General features: G+C 39.2%; 1 protein-coding gene across 2 annotated transcripts in view; it reads right to left on the bottom strand.

Moving 5' to 3' along the window:
- Window positions 1-23,337, bottom strand: part of agbl4 (AGBL carboxypeptidase 4) — a 327,718-nt gene that overhangs the window by 197,186 nt on the left and 107,195 nt on the right. For both annotated transcript variants that reach the window (XM_008407873.2, XM_081606423.1), the window contains one exon: window positions 17,802-17,896. In XM_008407873.2, the coding sequence (XP_008406095.1) occupies window positions 17,802-17,896 (95 nt within the window). The remainder of the gene's footprint in view (window positions 1-17,801; window positions 17,897-23,337) is intronic.

The following is a 23,337-nucleotide window of genomic DNA, read 5'->3' as shown; positions in this document are numbered from 1 at the left end:
AAACAAACACTGACTCAAGTCTTTGTTAATCATGAAATAACACTGCGTTAATGTACAGAATGGGCAATTTAAACATCCAAGAAAGGTGCTAGCTTTCTGCTACAGTGTGTCCTTACATAAGAATCATATGCAGCTTGTTTGGTCTGACCTTTACAAACAAGCACAAGCAGCAGATTTAAAGATAACTCCAGCACCACTGGCAGTCTTCTCTGCAGACAGACAGACTTCAAGACCACAGAGAGCTGTTTGAGTTTATTAAGAATGGAGTATTTACTTATTTATCTCCCTTTCCAGCAGCATGCAAATACTTAAGTTAGCATGTTAAAAATAAACTCAAATAAAACTAAACCGAATAAGGTCAAACTGCAACAAACGTTGGTATTTGTAAGAGAACTAGGGCAAATGTTCAGGAGATAGAAACAGAGGAGGGAGACTATAACGGGGGAGGAAGTTATAGATCAGGTTTTCCCATTATTTGCTGCATTGTGCAGATTTAGGGGATATAATTTGATAACTAGCTTGATGAGCACAAATGTGAGTTAAATTGTGGTGGAAATTAAAACTATGTCATTGGCTATCCCTGTGAGTCTGTGTCTGAGGAGAGCCAGCAGCAAATAATGTGCAGAATCGCACTACGAGTCTTTGCATGACAGATGATTAGAAGATGATTAGATCAGTGAGGAATCATACCAACATGAATCCTTCTCCCCCCCCCCCACCCCCATAACAACCATTCTGATGTCATTAACTTTTGAATCTTAACTAAATTAGAGGTTTGTGTGTTGACATTTACGGCTTTCAAACAGAGCAGCGAGCTTTCTGGCTGATTGCACTAACACGTCAGCTGATAATTCAGGAAGAAGAATACACATGAGAAGATTGGACAGCATTGTTCTCCAAATGACAAGATCTGTCTTCTTCTCTGCCTTCTTAATTATCTTCCTCGATTATAATTACACGTGTGGAGGTCTGCGGGGCAGGCATTGTGATGTTGTACTGTCTTCTGCTGTATCTGCAATTAGATGAAGTAAAAAAAATAAAAATAAATATATAATTATATATAATGCAGGAGATATTGTACAGACTGCAGAGCCGATTTAAAACGACAGCATGAAAAATGCTGAACAACACAGAGTCCAAATAAAAGAGTATAAATATTTCTTTAAGTGTTGCTCATAACGAGGCCCATAAATAGCTGACACAGTTGAAGCTTTCTTTGAACGGTGAGTGACCTGCGGGTCCCTACACAGCCTTACCGTTCTCCCTTAATGAAGCAGATGAATAAATGATTTGAGGCATTGTCTGATCTCCCATCAGCATGTCTCCATGGGGTTACTAAAGACCCCAGGGGAGTGATCCTCCTGATCTCCCCCTTTATCCCTTAAAACACTTTTTTTTTTTTTTGCAAATATTCCCTCTTCTGCTTTCTTCTTTTTGAAACATCCATCTCTCTCTTGCCACCCTCCACCTCTGCCTCCTTTCTCCACATCCCTGTTCCCTCACCATCTGTGATCCTAATCTCCTCTAAAACATCTTTTCCTCGACTGTGGGAGTTGGCAGATAGCGAAGGCCACCGTCCAACTCTTACTGACTCATCTAGTCATAAACAACTGGTGGGCGTCAACATGCTGGTGGCCCTCTGGTTTCAGTTGCCTTTGTGACAGGTCTTTTTTTTTATGATCTCCATTGTTATTGTCCCAGTTATTGTTTTTCTTCCTCCTGCTTGCAGACAAGGGTAAAAGTGCAACTCTTTGAGTTGAGGAAATTTCACTCTCTAGGTCTGAAAACAAAGATGACAGTAATAAAAAGGAGAACCAATTGCTTTTTCATTTCATTGCCACTGGGAAATCAGGCAGACATAGTAATAAAGGGGCTATAATAATAAAGTTTAGGAAAAAGGACCTATGGCTTTCCATCCCCTAAGCAACCCACTAGCACTAGTCACTGTGGACTATACAGTTGCTCAGGGTCATCCATATAACTGGAGTGAAGGTGAGAATGTGAAAAGAGAAGAATGGATAGTCTCAAGACACAGAACGTAGAAGTAGATCACTGCATTAAACCTCCTACTTTACTGATGCTTACAAATATAGATTATTTTATGATCCACTTTGTACAGATTTATAGGGAAGTCGAGATGAGACACTGATTTAGTGTTAGTCACAAACTGAGCTAAAACTAAAATTTCACTGTATTTCTTTGGTTTTTACATATCCTGCAGAAACTTCTTGCAGTAGTTTCCTGAAATTTTCACCCATTCCTCATGAAACAAATGGGATGTTTGATGCTTTCGGTTACTCTGTTCACACAGCAGGAAAATGTGACCCAAATCCAATTTTTTATTTATTTTTTTTAAATATGCGACCCAAATCTGACTTTTTCGTGACTGCCGTCAGGTCAAGGCATGCAAACTGTTTTTTTGGGGTTTTTTTATTCTGATACTGGAATAATTTTGGCTCATATCAACTAAGACCTTGTTTCACTGCAAATAATGCCACTTCATCAATGTCTTCTGAAGTTGATTTCAGAGCAAATCCTTTCATTGTCGGGGCACAGAACCCGTCTCTGCTATGGTAAGTCGACTGTGTCTGTATAGCACTTTTGTGGTCGTAATAATAACTCAGAATGATTTCCAAGAACTGGCTGTTCTTGGAAATCATTTCAAATTTATACACTTTCAAATTTATATACACAGACATTCAGAAGAGCAGGCAAATTGGGGTTGCGAGCACATCGACATGTGGCAGGAAGCACTTTGCGAGACGACTACTCTTTCCACTGAGCCACACCCGCCCCCAACGATGGCTGGACATTCCCAGGGTGTTTATACCTGGGCATAACTGTTTGAACGGATTAACCCAATTCAGGCATCTGGAAACTGTTACCCAAGGGAGAACCAGACAAAAAAAGGTATAAAAATATGTTATACGTTTTCTTTTTGTGTATACCAGAATTCAGTTGTACATGAATTGCAAGCAACTTGTTTGAATAAGGACACTTATTTTCCTGCTGAAGAAAATAATGCAGGAAATCAATCTCTATAAAATCAAACATTTAACAGAGGGTATGTCAGTTTAGTGCAGCTAGAGGATATTGGATTGCTAGATCAGAAAGAAATATCACGCAGAAAATCTCAGCTTCATTTGCAATGATGTAACTGTGTTGTGATGAAAAGAGAAAGCATTTCAGCATGATTTAGACATCTTTACTTCGGCTTATTATGTTTTGTTATGACAATCCCAAGCTAATTTCATTATGATGCATTGGAGGAGGGAAAAAAACAAAAAACTGATGTGTGAAAATTAAAGCAGAGATCTAGCCACGGCACACATACGTTTTATCTGTTTACTAGACAGAATGAAAAACATCATGCTAAATCTGCCTGGCTGAGGAACTCCCATCAAGAAGCTCTATGAACGTACAGTATTTCCCTTCAACACCTGGTCATTTAAGAACCACAGCTAGCTTCAGTGATCTGTCACTAATGAGGCTGTCAAAGTAGTCCAACAACAGGAGAGACGAAAGAATCAGATATGTGTTAGGACAATTCAGGACCTCTTGACTCACTCTATCAGCTTTTCAAAAACCTGGAGCTGTGGTATGATTTATACTTTTATAACAAATTGTATTTTTAAAGAAATAAGTATGCTTTCCTCCTGTAGATAATCAAACTTAACATTAAAGAAGCTGGACTTTTAGACATAAATCTTTGAATTCCCTTAAAAATTTGGGCCTTTATGCCACAGTTGTGCAAAGAAATCTACATCTGAGAAGTATCCCTAGATCATAAAAAGTCTATTAGAAAGCAGTTCTTTTATTCCTTGGGATTTCTTATGTTTTTAATGTTTTCTTCCTAGATTCCTGGGTTTCTACGGCCTGCAGCCACGGCGTTGATTTTGGTCTTTTCATTGCATTTTTCAGAGTGTCCATGACAGAATATATTTCTTATACTTTGACCAATTTATGACCTTGGAATAGTAAAAGTGCTTAATTCAGTACAGTGAAGCAAACTGCTGGGATATAACTGGACTAAAAAGAGTCTGCCAGGGGTATTTTTCAACTCTTACGTCAAAGAGTGACATTATTATTTTTTTGTCTCAGTTGTTGCAGCAGGAACATTGTGTGCATTGACTACAGTTTTTGGCACCGTTGTCCTGGGTTCGATTCCCAGTGTCAGGTCATTTGCTGCATTCCTTTCCCTTCTCTCTTCATCCTCTTTCCTATCAAATCACTGTTCAGTTAAGGGCACAGGTGAAAAATAATCGTAACAAAAAAAATAAAATAAAAAATCCAGTCTTGCAGCCTGATCTTCTAAATGTTTGCTTGTACAAAACCAACCAATTTTATAGCACGTGCAAACCTGTTCCACAAACAGATAAACAGGATTATTGGCACAATGAAGAGAACAGCAAGCACAATAAGTTTAGTGCCAACAGAGAGCACACGAAGGGAGTGTTGGGATTTGTTTTGCTCATCATTGTCATTGCACTCTCTGACACTCTCCATGATCACAGCCAAAATCCTCATTAAAAGAGGCCGGTCTGCACCACTTTTGCACGTGCATGTAATAGGACGTGCAAACTTTGTAGATTGCAAAAAATAAAATAAACTGCTCTAAATTGCTCTTCTCAGGTCAGTCATAATTATAGAGAATGACAATTTATTCCCCCCTCAGATAAGAAATAAAGGTGAGCCTTTAAGACCGGCAAATATTCATAACCTTGATGGAACAACCATGCAAGCCATGTTGGTCGTAAACTGCACAAAAGCTGACATTTGCTAATTCTGTTTAATTACAAAAAGTTTTTTTCTTTTTTTCCCTCTTCCTTTCTTAACCTAAAGTATCAGTCATTGCAGGGGCATTGTTGTATTGCTCATTACATTACCACACTGAGCAGCTATCTCCACATGAACATCCAAGTTAATGGGCCACAATAAAGACACCACTGTCTTCGTTTTATGGCTCAGTTTTCTAATGGCCTCCTTGGGTTTCCTGAATGTTGTCTCACAGGAGTCATCGAGGTCTCTTTAAGATATCCAATATTCTCAACACACTCCTTTCCTCCTGGCTCATGCCTCCCTCCATCCATTTTTTCCACTCTTATCCCAATCCCCAGTCTTACATTTTTGACAGCTACAGGCAGCTTGCAGTAGCCCAGGGCCTTTTCTTGTGCCTTTGGTTTCATTAGCGGGCCCCAGATGCTTAGCTGCTTACAAAATTATAAAGGGCCGAAGCCAACTGCCTCCAGATGGGACCCATCTATATTCAGATGAACTGTTTCCTCGCAGTCAGAGCAATCCCACCGCGATGTCCTACAGTGTTGTCAACAAACTTGCTGACAAACACAAACACAAGCAAGTACAAACAGATGCACACATTCATAGAGCAAGCCATGTGCACACACCCAAAGCCACCCAGGCAGAAGGGAACCTGTACATGCACACAAATTCGGGTGGCATTGCTCTATACAAAAACAATAGTTTTTATGGGGTTTCAAAGTTCGTGCTGTCAAGATGAGATTTTATCTGGCATTGTGAATTGGACAGAAATGGAGGGGAGGGAGGAGGGGGGGGGCTTCTTTGGCAATTTTGCAAATGGCCCAATGGACATTTTCAGACATCAACACTATAAACATCTTCAAACACACGAAAGCTTCAGCTTCCAGTGATAGCTACAATTTTATACTACATCTGTTGCAAATAAACTTTAGATACTTGAAATACCTGCAATTTACTCGGCATTATACGGGACACATGACATGGGCAAATAGCTAGTATCACCTGCTAGGACTGAGAAAGCAAACAAATTATCCTTCTATCAATATGTCATACTTCCATCTCAGTTACAACAGGAAAATATGTAGGGCGACAAGCTCTGCACCAGGATTTAAATTACACTCCTGAGTTTTGATACGGTTCAGTTCCTGAAAAATTTACGCTCCAGTTCACTACTTTCTTGTTTAAGGCCTAGGAAAATTCAAGTCAAAGTGACAGGAAAACAGTTTCAGTAAAATATTTACCCACTCCTCCTCTGCTTTCTCCTCCTCATCCCAACCAAATAAAACAAAGTGAAGGGCACAGATTTAAGTATTTTTGGAAACCTGGAGATGAACATGCGCAGAAGAAACCCGATAGAGGCAAAGGATTGACAGAGTTAATGGATGTTGCAGAATGTGTGATGCAACTTTCTCTATGAATGTAATCATCAAGCTGGCAATCGTGACACTAAGCCTGTTATGTTAGGATAATCGTGTGACTACAACCCAAACTTCACCAAGACAACAGTCTGTACTGAAGGGAACAGTGAAGAAAGGTCAGAGTAGAAGAGTCATTTCTTCTGCCATCATTTGTGAGGTAATGTCATCAGTCCAAGTTAAAAAGCTTGGACTTTTTGTTTCTGTTTCTGTTCTGGAGAAACAGAAACAGCCTGGAAATGATTCTTTATAAAATGAAGAATATCACATCCTCGATCAGATTGGTATACAGTATCTTCAGTCAGAGGGTTCCTCAAATTTGCTGTAATACTGTCCACTTCAGGAGATTCTTCTTGACCACAGCCATCACTATTCTGAACAGTTATGAATAAACTTGGATTATATACAACAATAATTATTTTCCCTTTATGAATCAATTAAATATGTTGGACTTTAAATTGAAATTGTGTTTTATTGCATTACTAAAAGAGATATTTAGCTTTCTCTGCAAAAAAATCTTAATCATTGAGTACTTCTTTATAACACTCCTGTAATCTGTTGTAGGTTTATAACAAACACTTCTATAAGTATTTATTTAGGGCTCAGTAGGTTTTCAGTCCGTAAAAGGTGACACAAATTGGCTTTCCAGGGCTTGAATTGAAAAAAACAAAAACAAAAAAATAAACCCGCTTTCTAAAAATGTTATTTTGGTACACCATATTCAATGTGCTCCGTGGTCGACACTCTAGGGTGTGGCGGACCAGAAATAGTTTTCTAACCTGCTCTATTCAGACGTGCGTATGTTTTTAACAAAACCATCCAATGTTGAAATCTAGTGACCTGCTCTGTCTCAGTGCAATTCAGAATGATGTGTCCATTGTGTGTTAAAAGCACCAGTTAACAGTACCCACCATAATACCCCTGACATGTTGGGTTCAACCTGACCCTGAGCTCTTGATCCTAGCTTTTTGAACCATGCATGAAAAAAAAAAATATATAAAATGACTCATCACACAATAGTGGCAGGTGGACATGTCTTGTAAAGGAAGCTCGGACCTTCACGTCCTGCAGTTTATGTGTAACATAACTCAAGAATAAGCAGCTGTAAAATGTGTTTGGATTTACTGGGCTTAACCTGATCAAATATTTTGCCAAGTTCATAAGAACAGACTTCCCGAACAAGATGGGGTGAAGGTGAGGTCCTCCGCCTGCAATACTAAAGACAAGCTTGGACTTACAGTATAGTAATCATCAGGCTGTTGGCTGCAGAAAAACTGCAACGCCTCACCTAGTCCATTATAAGATGACACAACCAATTTGTACCTCTGCCTACTGCAATCTACCAAATCTCCCTTGACAAAAGCATTTAGATTAGAGCGCTTTCAGAGGGAGGGCTGTGCTGACATGCCTACCCAGCCTGTAAAAGAGGAAATGAAGTGGCTTTTTAATTCTCCTCCAGGCAAACATAAAACTGTCCAGGTAAGTCATTTTGTGGGTTGAATGGAGAGTCAGGGGCAACGTGCCTCTCTGTCGTAATACACTTACTGTTTCATTGCGAAACACGGCGTATGTGGTGCTGTGCACACCCACAGACACACATCGCATCCTTATCAGCCAGAAGATTATTAATCTATTTGCTACATTTTGTCCCATTATTTCCTCCACATAATCCTCTTTCACAACCTCTGGCAGCATACTAATGAGTTTCTGTGAGCAAGAAAAATGTGGGAGCTGTTGACTGATGCAGTTGGAGCTTCTCCCTCTCTTGTTCTTTATCCTAATTTGTTCTACCTAAAAGAATAAAGACTTGCAGAATGCACTGAGAAGTAGAAACAGAAAAGTGGCCTTTCATATTAAAGAACGGCTCTTTTCTCTCGACTCTTTAAACGACAACACGAATGAGAACATTTTTGTAATCAAATTGTATGAAATACACACACCCCACCAAGTTTGGATTTGAGTCAAAACAACTTTATATAACAGGTAATGTCTTCTGTTTCTTAATTGCAGTCAGTTCCTTTAAAGTGAAAAGGGAGTAATATATACAGTATGTTTATAAAGTACATCTCAAACATATTTTAACCACAAAGTCAATTGCAATTTATTTTATGCCATATAGACCAACACAACGTGGAGCCTAATTTGGCTTTCAAATTAGCAAATGCAAATCTGAAAAGTGCAGCATGCGTTTTTTCCCAGTCTCTCTGAGTTAATACTTTTATAGAACCACAAGACGTTTTAGGCATGTCTCTACCAGCCATGCATATTTTGATGTTTCAAAGCAACTGGTTTAATGTAATGCATTGTAGCTAAAGAAATGTAGCTCTGGCTGTATGTTTCTGACTGTTGCAGTTCTGGACGGTGAACGTTTGCCCCCCCATCCCAGGTCTTTTTGAAGCCCCCAGCAGATTTTTTTCAAGGATTTCCCTGTACTTAGTTTGATCCAACTGACAAGATTCCCTGTCATTTACTGTTTTTGAAGCAGAAGTCTATGGTTGTAATGTGACTAAATGTTAAAAGATTCAAAGGTTATAGATGCTTGAAAGCCACATTCATCGCCTTCATTTACTTCTGTCCTTACTTTAGTTTGGGAAAAAAAAAGTCCAGCTCTCCATTAGACAATGGTGATTGGGAGGGAACATCGTATATAACATTTCTTTAATATTAGCATCTAAAAATGAAATCTCAAGAAGATTCACATGATTGTTAAAGTTTTCACTGCTAAATGAAATCAAGAAAGCATAGAGCCCCTTTGAAATTAGCTCATGTCTCAGTGAGATAGAGGCCTGAGGCACAGTAGACTGAAAGTGTAATAAATGTGTTTCAGAACAACATGGCAGTAAAGCTTTTGAACAGAGAAAGATGAGTGTGAAAATGCAGTAAGCTGGTTTTAAGGTTCAGTTCTAAGGCCAGCTAAAAAAAGCTGAGGAAACAAAGACATAGCTGAAGCAGAACGACGTCCTAAATATGAACAGAAATTGGTTTCTGTTTAAATTATCAGCTAGACATGAAAACAAATCAAGCGTTTTATTATACCACCAAAACACTTGTGGCTAATAGCCTTTATTACATTCTGAGGACACTATATAGGTAGGATTTGTTTCATTTCCTCTTATCTTTGGGGAGTCATATGCAGGAGGCCAGGCCATTCTCGTTTATATTACTTCTGTGTATGCTTAGATTATGCATGCGTCTCAAAATCCGACCAAAGGACAGAGAGGTAAAGGCAAGAATTGAGCCTATGAGTGTTTTCAGACAATGTAGTGGAGGGTCGCTTGGTGTTTTTCTGCAGAGGATCTGTTAAGAAATCAGTCGTTCGTCTCGGTTTTATTGCTCAAATTAACCGAGACGGTCCTTGTCCTGTTTGCCCTTAATTAACAAGCGTTCAATTCCCCTATTAATTAGCACAAGCTATTAGCTATTTTACATCACTCTTCATTTGTCGACAATTAAAATGTCTATTATTAAAAGGCATGGCACACAGTTAATTGCGCAAGCGGCTCAGCGGCAGGCGAGGAGCCGTGCGAGATGCGCGCCGAACCTTAGGAGGAGTCTGCGAGATCTGCTGTAGTTATCATACAACCTTTACATTTTGTTCGTCTTCAATTTGCTGCCTGGCACTCCGTCCCATGGAGAGAAACCATCTCCCTCACCATCATAACACACTGCCCATGCTCAGAGTCAGATGGCCCTGCTTAGTACCGCTGCAGTTGGAGGAAGGGAGGCGTGCAGTATAAGAGGTTTCTTTGAGGCTGACAAGTGCAATTTTCCTCCGCCACTTCAAGCCATATGAGTAAAACATACAACAAATACAAGTAGATCTGGTTCATCTGCTGTGCTGAATGAGTATTTTTTTTTTATTTAGTTTGGCCACTTTTGTAAACTTTACAGTTTCATGGATTACAGTTTTTATTATTCAGACAATTGCCTTTATTTAAAAGGGCTGATATGTTAGCTACACTTTGGAGATGGTAAAAATCAAGATGACACACAGAGAGGTTATTAAGATTCATAATCATCCTGTCAATGTAATTGTATTGTTTGCTTCATTTGGAATAAATATGATTTTTTTTTTTTTAATGGAGCAAATTAGATGTGACATAACTGGCTATGAATTGGGCCTATAAGTGCCAAAAGGTGTCGGGAAATGACCCATTCTCCATTGGTGCGGTATAAATAAACCCAACTTTTTTGGTTTTAAGAAAATATTTTTTGACTCTATAAGACACAACAGAGACAGACAGGATAACATTAACATCATAACAATTGTAAACTCTTCCACATGCTATATTATCACCATAACTCAAGTTCAATAAACACATCCATTTGGATTGCTTTAATCAAAGGTGAGTTTTGCTCCTTCCCTTGAAGATGCGAGTGGCCTACTGCTGGGCATGAGAACATTTTTGAGGGAGATGTTTTACAATTGACACACAAAGCACTGAAGCAACATCAAAAATCTATTTTCCATTCACCGCCCTTGCTGGTAAACAATGCAATTTCGTATTTTACCAGATTGGAGACTCCTCTCTGAATGACAAAGTAAACCAATTCACTACATTTTAAGCATTAAAAAAACTTTTAGAGATGGTCAACTTTTCAAAAGATAACATACCGTAAAATTCCACAGACATATTTTAAATTGTTTGATATTTCCAGAGAGTTTGCTATTTTTCAATCAAGCACCTTGATTGATATACTATCCACTTACAACAATTTACTTCTGATCTACTTTCTGCTAAACTCTGGTTAGTCAGAAGCTCCTCTTTTGTCTTTTCTTTTGTTTAGGCAGAGAAACAAAATAAAACACAGGATCTGCAGTCAAGTTTAGTTAAGGATTTCATTAAGGAAAGTAAAATAATGGCAGATGCTATATTTTTGTTATATTTCCCTGGTTAGGTCTACAGTCAACTACTGGCTAAAACATCTGGACTGTTTATTCGTAGCACCTTTACAATCCATGATTGAATAAAACAAACTAGCAACATCGAGTTTAATAAACTGCATAAAGGATAAATAAAAATTCATGACAAAGTTGCATATTTGAACATATAAACAACCACTGAATTCACTGAGTCACACACACGCTAGCAAACTAAAACATGAGCAGGAAGAATCACACAGACCAGCGGACATATCCAGCATCTTCCTCTCACCTCTGTCTCACCTCTCCCCCTCCCCCCTTCACCTTCTGCCAGGACTTAACAGGTGGCAAGTCAGAAAATAAAAAATAAAAACACAGGACGGAGCATTTCTGATTGACAGAACAATTACTGCAAACATGCACCTCAATGGGGAGGCAGACACTTCCAAATAGAATTTCACTTTGCTGTTGCATCACCTGCTTACAGGAGGGATTTCAGTTGAGATGCAAAAGCCTCCAGACTGACTCACTGATTGACTGACTGTATGTGTGTGTCAGACAAGCAGCTGTGCACAGCTGCTTGTAAAATAAACAAAAAAAGAAAAAGAAATCTGTACTCGGTTTTATTTGTTGTGCCCCATAATAAAGTGCGAGGGAAAAAACAGATTTACCCTTCATCAAGGTTGGTTGGTTCAAACTTTAGAAGCAATGTTTGGCAACTAATCCCCCCCCCTTCCCCCACCCAACTCTGACTGTTCATCCGTTAGCTCAGTTAGAGGTGAAGCTATTTTTACACCCACAGACTAAACCAAAAAGCGAAAAGTTAATTAAAGGAGACACTCCAAATCAGTGTGTTTGATATATAAATCATTGTGAATGTCCTCTTTGTAATTAAATGAGCAAGTAGGGTTTACATTTTTCTAAATGGTTTAAATAGAGTGTTTTTCTAAAAGGTTTAAAAACACACAAAGTGTAAATAAGTCGACTCATGCATTTAGTAGAAGTCAGTTAGATTAACCGTAAAATATCCCGATACAATAAAACAGCCTCAGACTGTACTCAGTGAGTTGAGTCAACAAGAGAAGAAGGACGTTTCAGATAAACTGTCAAGATTCACACTGAGTAAGAGTTTGGTAATCAGGCAACGATTTGAGTAGAAGTACCTAAATCTACAGTCTGAGGATCATTAATGCTAGATTTATATTTTTACGCTCACTGACATGGTGTCGACTGGTATTTTAACAAAATGAGGCGTCTGAAGATGAGAAGCTGACCTTATTTACTCAAAAATCACTCCATTAAGCACACCGGGCTTCTAAAGGCTTGGAATCTGTTTTACCTCCAGAAGTGCTTTATTGTTTTGTGACGGATTCAACAAAACGTTGGAAACCCTGATTAGAGATTTTGGTCTATATTGAAGTGCTATGATCATATGTTGCTGCAGTTTTCTCTGCCGTACATCCACGATGAGGATCACCTATTTTACTAAGTCCCAAAGGAGTTCTCTTTGATGTGAAGTCCACTGGAGTACAATGAACTGATGTTAAAGAAACTAGTTGGAGATAATTTGAGCTTTGTGACATGGTGCATTATCTTGCAAAAGTAGCCATCAGAAGATGGGAAAACATTGTCTTACAGGGATGAATATGGTCAAAAAGAATACTACAGTAAGCTGCAGTGTTTAAATGCTGCCCAAAATATGCAAGAACATATTTCACACACTTTTACACCAATACCAGATTAAACTATTCTTATAGAAAAGGATCAATTCACACTTTCAAAGTTACATCAAATTCTGACCCCACTATCTGAATGTTGCAGTTGAAATCACCGGACTCATTAGACCACACAACATCTAAAAAAAATAAATAAAAGCCAACATGATCAGCCTGCACAAACTGCAGCTTTAATTTCTCGTTCTTAGCAGACAGGAGCGGTATCCGGTGTAGTGTTCTGCTGCACAAGCCCATCTGCTTGAGTTTCCACATGTTGTGCACTCAGAGATGAAATAATTGACATCTTGTTTGTAATGGCTGGTGAGTTGAGTTACTGTGAACCATTTCATCATCCTGACCCAGTCTGCCTTTTGTCCACCAACATCGACAAGGTACTTTCTTGCACACAAATATCACTCATTGGATGTTTTCTTTTTGCCAAACAAAACTGAAAAGGTTGCTTACTAAGTTCCCAGTATATCAGCAGTTTCTGAAACACTCTGACCGGTCTGGTATCAACAACCACATCTAGATGCTTACATGTATTGAGTTACTGCCATGCCATTAGCTGATTCACCATGTACGGTGCCTGCGTAACTTATCAATTTTTAAATGGTTTGTTCAATCTTTTGCACACAAACTAATAAAACAATCCATTATTGCAGCCCATTTGTTCAAATTCTACCACTCTTTTTCCCTTTTCTTTAATGGCTGATGCAGTCTCGTGCAACCTTGCTGGCCATTATCCCAGTCACCGCATTCCGGCCTCCGACAGCTGCATTACACCACGCTCCCTGACTTTCTAATTAGCTTATCTCGGAAAATAAGGATTCTGAGCAATTCTTTGCTCTAGCAGTCTAACAACAAGCAGACCGCAGGGAGCTCGGTTGGCACTTACTGTCACCGAGGGGGCTGTTGTGTTCGACAGACTAGTACAAGAAAATATGGTTTTCTCTCTTTTCTCTGACTCAAACACTCACACTTTTTCACTCTGAATGTTAAGTCAATTCCCAGTTTCTAGTGCCGATTGGTATTTTTAGAAGTCACAATGAATAATGAATACGGTACTAATGTTGGTGCAAAGTAACAGCTCTGCTCGCATCCAGCTGTTTCTCTATTGCGGTTGTCAGTTTTTCTTTTCCACAAAGCAGAATAAAAAAAAAGTAAAAAATAAAAAATAAAAAAAAACCTCGAGATGAGTTTAGTTATCTGCTCATCACAACTTCATCATTAATTTGTTGCAAAGTTCAGAAAGTAATTCATTCTCTGCCTGTAAATCTTTTTTCTTATCAAACATTCAGCCTGCAGCTGTGCTGTAATGTGGGATGATACGGGCTTCCGGTGTCTCCTGGCTAGAAAAGTCATGAAGGGATGGACTGAAGGAAAAAGGGGATTGAGTGAGGGATAAACGATAGATCCCTCCACCTGTAGCAGTGAATGTCCTGCTGGACTGTAATCTGGCAGTTGTCTCTCTCCGAGATGCCCAGCTTTGCCGAGGCCAGTCGAGCTCTGCAGCCTCCAGCACCAAACGAATCCGGAGCCCCAGGACATAAGGCACCTGCACGGGGAGATAAAGGCTTCATCTCCTTAGCTAAAACTGACGATCCTTTTGATAAAAACAGACATAAGGCTGGTGGGCGGTGGGGAGCAATCGTTTGCTGCTCACTCTCTCCACTTCTCTCCTCGGTGTCTGCCTGTCTCTAATCTCTGTCTTGTTTTTTTTGTGTTTTTCTCCTCCAACCTCCATGTCTGTCTCGACGTCTCAGCTTCCCTCCCTCTCTTCTTCGTTTCCCCCACGAACCTAAGCTGTGTGAGTTTGGACCAGACAGGTGAAGCTCTCCACTCTGCCGTTTTTATTTATTCCATATCTGTAACTGTCAAAAAGAAGATTGCTAGTTTAGGAGCTGTCTGTGCTTTGTTGTGCTCATGGAAAGTCAAATAGAGGAGGTTGTGTTAAAAGCATCTTGACCACTTTCTGGGGACACAGACAATGACAGCTGCGGTCTTGGAAGCCTAGAAACAGTTGAAAATAGCTTTACAAGTACGAGAGGCATGTTGCCCCTTCGATGGCATGGTGGTGAGAAGAGTGGTTAAAACTAGTTTAGCCTTTGGAGGGAAACAGAGTCAGGTGTCAGCGATGTTAGCTTCAACTACATGAACCCAGAAAGCATGGATCTTTAAACATCTTAGGGTTTAAAAGGATTAAGAACATAAATTGCAATTTAATATGCTAAGGTGCTTTCTGTACAGATTAACAGGTAGCTAGAGTATGTACTCTAGTTACCTGTTGGATCACATTAGAGGTCTGCATCATTCCCAACAAAGCTTTCTTTTTTTTTTCCTCACAATACTAAGGTACATTTCCACTGCAGAATCCTTTTCAAACAACCAGGATCCTTTTCAAGCATCCATTCTTCAACAGTTTTTATTTCCATTGCAAGAATCAGGACTAACTCAGATAAAGAAAGTGGAACTCTACCTCAGCAAATGGCTCTGGCAGGTGACAAGTATTTTGCAGATTTACCCTTAACTGATGCTGTTTTGTTAATTTCAGGTTTCAATGCAATTATTACTGCTTGTTGGATATTCCCAACATTAACATAAAATACTAATTATAACTATTTTTAACATTGTTATGACCTCTAGGAAAATGCAGAACTCAATATACTAAAAGTGGCTATCATTTTCTCACTCTGAAACATTAACATGAAGCCATTAGCACTGACAAGCAGAACTATCAACAACTGAAATGTTAAAGTAACTAAGGGTGTTTTCACACCTGAAAGGCCGGTAGGCTCGGTACGATCGGGCTCAAAATTGCAACATTTGTTCCATTTTCGGGACTGTAGTTCGCATTCACACTACACTGTGTCAAACGACTCAAACTAACTAAAAAATCTGTTCCCCCCGTCGCCTTTGGTGGCGCTACAGCAAGAACCATTGAAGGAATTGACACAAAAACCTCTGAAGAAGACATAGAGCGGAGGCTATTTTTGGTCAAACTCCACAGCATATTGCAGGCTAGTCCTGGATCGAGTGCCAAGTATAGCAACTAGTTCATCATACAAAGGAAATTTGTCATTCGCGTCTCCTGAACTTCCACTTGTCCTTAGCATGTCACGCATTTTGATGTATTGACGGCAAAGTCTTTTCACCTTAGTGCGGCACTGTGCAACTGTACGAGGGAATCCCAATACCTCCATTTTCACACTAATTAGCTTGAAAACCTCGTTTTTGTGAGTGGTTACAAGTAGCTGCAATATATTTTCTTCTGACCACATTTCTATATGGTCCTCTTCACTCCACGTTTACGCTTTTACATATAAAGATGGAAATTTTGGTTTCCATCTTTATATGTAAAAAGTAAATGGGCTTGTAAAAGTAAACTCATAATGTTGTAGAATTTATACTCAGAGTTATATTTACAGTTTATAGACTAATAAGTCATCAATCAATACATTTTGAAAACTTGATCTGACTTAGAACTGATTTAAATTCAGCTATGTTTTGTATCCAACGTAATATAATCAGACGTTATCGCTGCAGAACTCCAGGTTGTGACCCTGACGGAACCTCTGCTCTGCTTCAAAAGCATAAAGAATAACTGTGTCTCGGCAAAATTTATAGTTTGCTACAGTTAAACATTTCACTGAAATTTAAGCCATTCGTTAGAAGAAAAACAGTGCAATTCTTAAAAAAAGACTCACGTTATAGTTTGACTGGTAAAAATCAGGACTATTTTAAGGCTGCAGTCTCTCTTTGTTCCACACAAACTCAACAGCTGAACCAAACCTCTATAAAGAAGCACTTGAGCAGTAGTAGGACTGGTCCTTTCACCATCAGCAAATATGATTTACATCAACAGCGCGATAAATTGCCTGGATAAAATAGGAGATTCCAGGAAACTAGGTTGGGATGGAATATTCCAGATGCCCTTAGATATTCATAGAGCTTTATTATATTATAGAGGCAATATGACGTAGAAATACTCCTGGTTATGTAGAAAACTACATAACCAGGAGTAACTACTTTCATCAGAAAGATAAAGCAAAATTCAAAGCATGCTATTCTCTGAATAAATTGATGGAGCGAGCAGACACAAGGAGACGCGTTGAATCTAAGAAAACAGTCCTACCTCCGCACGAGCAAACAACAGACAGCTGCAACTAAACAAGGAATGAAAACAAAGAGAGCAAGGAGGTTAAGTTAAGATGCACCACGCTGCACTGTGCTGTACTGCAGACAGCAGTTCATTTTTCCTGACTACGGTGTCGTGCCCATTGTCTCTTCCTATTAGCCTGCGCCCGGCATGCCATCGTCGGTGCGAGCACGAAGCCAGCAGACTTGCACAGCTCAGGGTGGCAGATGCCTGCCGCTTTTGCCGATGCCCTCCATCAACCGATGACAGATGTCAGGGCTCCTCTTGGATGGCAACACTTCATCATGCTCCCCTGTTCTCCGCCCCACTGGATACACCAGCCTGCTTGGCAGACACCGTGCCCAACCTCACTGCACCATGCCCATTCCCTCCTGCCCCACCTATTCATTCACTCTCACGCGTGCATACACATCTCTGCATCCATCAGTCAAGCGTTATTACATCAGACAGCCATCAGGCTCCAAACCATAGGATCACATGCTAATGCACCCAGATGCATCCAATCTGGAAAACTAAAGTTTCGGGTATGTGATGTGAGCATTTGTGTGTGTGTGTGTGTGCTTGTGGGGGTGGGTGTGTGAGTGTGTGCCTGCGTGTACGCGTGTGCGCGCGTGCGTGCGTGCGTAGGTGTGTGTATGTGCGCGCGTGCGTGTGTGTGTGGGGGGGTGCGAGTGTGTGTGTGTGTGTGTGTGTGTGGGGGTGTGTGCGTTTGTTAGGGAACATGTGAGTAAACTAGATCAGAGACACATTTCAAAGTTGGAAAAAGTCATATATATATAAAAAAACACAACTTCTGTTTGTGAATTATTAAAACAGATAAAAATTACAAAATGCAAAGTGAGATGTGCAAGATGAACATTTCTACTTACCATTTTGGCCGACTGGTAGACTTGACTACAGGGGACATGCCTTCTCTGTAGAGACTCTTGGTCTTTGAGAAGTTAACAATGTTGAAAATTACCCGCTGAAATGAAACACAAATTAACAAATGATTTAAAAATGCATTATTTTCAAGTTAAGGTGTAAAGTAATTCATTTAATGTAGTAAAAACATGTTTGGAAAATGAACAGAAATTTACTCAAATACAGCCTCAATACTTTAATTTGATGAGAACTAATCACTAATGTATCAATTCTTCTGCGTCGTGGGAAGTGATTACCGTATTTTCCGCACTATAAGGCGCACCTAAAAACCTTCAATTTCCTCAAAAGCCGACAGTGCGCCTTATAATCCGGTTCGCCTTATATATGGACCTATACTGAGCCACAACAGGTCTAGCAACTACGGTAAGCAGCCGCCGATTTCATTTTCCCCCGTAGAAGAAGTAGTGCGCGGTGCATGCTGGGATAGTTGTCAGAATGCTGGTTTGTTAATAAAGTTTGATAATACATTTAAAGCCAAGGAGGGCGGGGGAAGAGAGACAGAGGCTGCGGTGGCAGCGTGTCGGTTGGTCTGTGTTACCCAGAAAGCAGTTGGGCACAATATTGCAACACCAACACCGTGAGTGAAACAACGACTGGGGCAGACTACTATATAAAGTACTTGGGGACCACTTATTTACAAATGTGGATGTGTAATAATAGAGTACGGAACAAATCGGCAACCCAAACTGAAGCGTATGCGTCTTATAATGTGGTGTGCCTTATATATGAAAAAAGTTTTAAAATAGGTCATTTATTAAAGGTGCGCCTTCTAGTGAGGAAAATACAGTACTGTTATTAGAAGATTTTTTACAGAGATCTGAAAACCTTGGTGTGCACAGTAAGACTGAAGGATCTACTGAGATCTTCAACAGTAAAACAGGCAGGAGAGTTTGTAGAAGTACAACTCTATCAATTTTTCTAAACCATTAACACATTAAGCATAACACAGATTATAGTTTGGTAAAATTATGAAAACTGTGTACAAGTACCTTTACAAGATACACTATATTTCAGAAGTATATATATATATTTTTTATTTTCAGTTTGCTACAACTCATGTCAACTTGTGGTACCTGAAAAAAAAGAGCCAAAAATGGTGCAGAGTTGTAGAGAAGTTGTCACTGCCACCACAAAAATAACCACTGGCACAAAAATCATGGCACGTTAGGATTACATTCTAGAAATAAGTCAGCTTTAATGTCCCACAGATGATCCCATGTTGTGGAAGCAAAGTTTCTGATAAAAGGCAGCAGCTCAGGAGTGCCAGGCTTTAATCTGGGAGGACATTATGGTTCTCCCATAGAGATGTCGCCTGGCCAAAAAAAAAAAGCCTTGCCTGGAGCACAGCGGATGTCCGTCTGGCTGCAACCCTCCTCTGGGTGTAAAGACTTTGTATATAGCTAGAAAACTCTGGAACAGATCTCCCTCACTTCCTTCCTCCCACCTCCAGTTTGATTAGGATCAGGACAAGCGTAGAAATGTGTGGAGAGAAATGAATTGATATATATATATATATATATTTATTTATTTATTTTATTTTTTTAAACAGTCAAAGAAATGGCAATGGTAATGCTGCGGTGGTGTAAATTAATCCTATTGATGGGGCATATCAAATTACCAACTAAGTCCAGGTGGTGGAAGTTAACTGGGTGCTACTGAAATCCTATTACAAAATCCCCCACCCTGCCTCTCCCTCCCTTTCTTTCTCCTCCCCCTCATCCATTTCTGCCTTTTTCTCCTGCCTAGCATCAGAGGAATGGGGATTGCGGATTGTGGCAGGCTGATTCAGACTTAGGTAAAATGACATCTAACTGATGTTGAGACTGGCAGCAGGCTCCTGTAGCAGGGAGATAAGACCATTGCTGCTGGCATTTCAATTACACTTTACTGCCCCGCACATCTGTTGAGAGAGCTACTTTTCAGCCTTTTTCCCTCAGGCAAATACAGCCTTACTCTGACTCCACTGCCTTTCTTTGACTGCACAGCCCTTTCCTCATTCTTTATCCACAACAAATTCAAATTGTCTTCCTCTTTAGATTCACTCTACCCACTGTTTGTAATCTTTTTGTTTAGCCTGTTTAACTCTGAGGGAGCCAAGTCTTGACAGATGACAAAGATGGAGGCAAAAAAAAAAAGGAAGACTGAATCACAGACGCGATGATACACGGAACGAGGGTGGCAAACAGTCAAGCGGGGGAAAAAGTGGTAAGGTAAAAAAAAAGTAATACACAAATAGACAAATAGATAAGAAAACAGATGCACAGAGATAAATAAGGGAGAAAAGTTATTATCGGAAGAAACTCGAAGTAAATGGAGTTCCTCGGTCTGTGGAAGGACATTAAGGACAAAAAACAAGTGAAGTGTTTAGAAAGGAAGCACCAGATATGCAGTCATTCTGTGGTTCTTTGAATAAATTTAAGTAAACAAAGCAGAGTAAAAACAATCTCAAACTTTGTGGATTTAAAAAAAAATGGTAGAAAGGGAGCAGGCCATTTTTCCTATATGGATGCATCTGGTGGTCATTTTGCCACTTTTTCTTTGCCATTTCTTGATTATATCATTTTGGTTGTTTTGTGCCCAAGCCGTTTGCGAGGTATTTAAAACTGCCCATGTCATTTTATACCTGCTTTATTTACATTATTTACAGTAATTTACATAATGTATTTATTGCTCATTGTGGTTTAATCACCCAAGGTGTACTAGGAGGAGGTAACTCAGATTTATTTTGGATTGATCAGATCATTTTTCTTTAAGAGTCAACTGACACTAAACAACTTAAGTTTAGAAAATATCAACTTAGATTACATTTCATGTTAGATTTGAGAATATCTATGATTACTTTCCCTCTTGAATTCCCCTGAAATTCTAAAAAAAAAAAAAAAGATAAAAATAGAAATATTAGTCCACAGGTCCATAAAAAGGTTTTTTTTATGTGTGAACTACTCATGCTAAAGTCTGTCAGCTGATACATGTGGCAGGACAGCAGAAAGAAAACTGAAGCACCTTGATGTCAAATAGGAAATGTTAAGTTGAAGTATAGGAGATCTGTGCAAGCACCATCATATCTGGAAACAGTTATTAAAGCAATAGCAGAATAATAGCAGAGAAATAGCTCACAAAAAGGGCGAAGAGAGCAAGGACGATTTGAAGGACAACAATATACAATCTGCAAAATAAAAGAAAACTTCTCTCAAGGACTAATATTGGTCAGATACAACTAAAAAGCAAATAATTATAACATGTTTTAATTTAGGTCAAACTGAAAATGTTACAAAAATAGGCATCCTTCAAGTAGAGCCAGAGACACAGTAAAACGAAAGACCCGATTGAAGCTGAAAAGCGGTTAATGACCAATATAAAACGGAAGAATGGTGCGTGTACAAACATTGTATATTTAACTTAGCAACAACTTTAATGGTTTCATCTTTTTGTCAAACACAAGCTCTAATAATCAAACAAACCACTGAATGCCTAATTCTAGAGAACAGAAAAAATGTTAAATTACACACATCCAGGACCAAATTAGAAGTTCTCACATGTGCTTTATGTGTGTGCATGGATTTGCACATGTGTCCTGCTCTGGAAGATTTAATTAGGCTGTGAGCAGTTAGGAGAGATTAACATCCATGTTGTCTGAGCTGTCATATCGACAGGGAGTGTCAAAACCCCGTGTCGTCCTCATGGCTGATGAGTGTCATGCTGGAACAGGTGTCACAACATCGATGCACACATGCTATTAACACACAAACACATGCACCAAATACTAGTAAATACACTCCGAGGTGCCGTTATGAATATCAGTTTGAATGCAACTTTGCTTTTGTGAACATAAATTTATAACTTTGGAAGATGTTGGTGTAATGAATAAGATTTCACATTTCTCAGGACAGAAAATAACTATAATGGATCTGCAGGGAATTAATGAGGTAGTTGATCAAAACCAATGAGTCACAAAATACTTTCTCACAAAGCCAACAGGGAGGGGAAAAAAGAAAAGTCATTTTACAAGTTGCGGTTTTCTTTTCCAAACATTTTACACAGAGTAAAAAAAAAAAACAAAACAAAAAAAAAAACAGCCTGATCTAAGCTATACATCAAGGTTAAGGGAAGGCCAGACATCTAATTTAAAACATTAAGCCACTAATTTCTAACTCTGGCCTCTTTGTTAACCTTTAACATGACCTGTCAGTTACAGCACCTGGCAGTAAAACAATGTGATTGTAACTGCTTTGGGACAAGACTGCAATAAAAATGGAAAAATCTGTTTGGATTAATATCCATCCTGTGTTTGGCTTCCTGAATGTAGTTCAACCAAATACTGAAACGTAATGCATAAACATGTTGATAAACCTTGAGTGATTATGTTAGAAAAATATCAAGATCGGAAACATATTGACAAAACAACTTTCTCTAAAATCCCTAATTGAAAACTTGCAAGTTTACTTCCTTCGATAGATAAAAGTTAGATTATACATTCCTTCAATGGAGACAAACGTAACAACCCTATTTTAGGATGTTATTACAGTATATCATCACGTTGCTGTTATCAAAAAAGGACAATATACCATAATTGTTTGTGGTAATGTGAGTCGGAGTCGAGAGTATAATATCGGAGTGATTTAAGTGAATTTACTAAATTTAGTGAGAAGTCTGGCTGCTGTGTTCTGGACACGTGGGAGACATGAAACTGGTGGCCTGTCCAGACTGACAAAAACAACACGATAATAGTCAAAACACTACAGCATCAAAGTATGAATAATCTTAGGCTCTGGAGAACATGTCTCGTGTTCTGGGAACAGGACTGAGAAATCACTGTGATGTGTTTGCCAAAGCCTAATGAGGAGTCAAATGTAAGTCCTAGATACTTAAGAGATGTGGATACTGGGAACAGAAGGTAATTGCTAAACTCCAAACAGGTCAGATTTGATGATCGTTAAGGAGATGGTATAGGCAATCATATACGGTCATAAACAGCTTCATAAAGGTGCAACACCTACAGCTGACATTTCAGACAAAATGAGGTGCATAAAGAAAAGGTGCACAGCCGTGTGTGTGTGCGTGTGTGTGTGTTTTTATGCGTTGAACTGATACAAATGTGGAGCTAGCTACACCAACTTTTAGCTATGAAACCTTTAATACATGATGCCCCTGCTGTTTACACTCAGAAATGCAGCTCGGTCCCAGCAATCTCCCTCCTACACACTATAAAAATTACCACTGCGCTGCGGGAATGACAGCAGGAGAAAATTTGTGGAAGATGTTCACTCTCTACGGAAATAAAACTGAACTCTCATTTTGCAAACACTGCTCTCAGCCTCTTCCGCTTTTGGAGTCTTCTCCAACTTGACATCTGTCAAAATATTTTGTCAGGCCCAAACGCATAAACCTAACCCCTACGCTAACAGTAAATACAAACTGAATTTATATTGATATAACAGTCATATTGACGTACATGCAGAGTTTCAGTTTATTCCGGCACAA

The sequence above is a fragment of the Poecilia reticulata genome, chromosome 4 (genome assembly GCF_904066995.2).
Source record: "Poecilia reticulata chromosome 4, P_reticulata-male-v2, whole genome shotgun sequence".
NCBI classification, from domain to species: Eukaryota; Metazoa; Chordata; class Actinopteri; order Cyprinodontiformes; family Poeciliidae; genus Poecilia; species Poecilia reticulata.
This window is presented reverse-complemented; position numbering and strand designations above follow the sequence as displayed.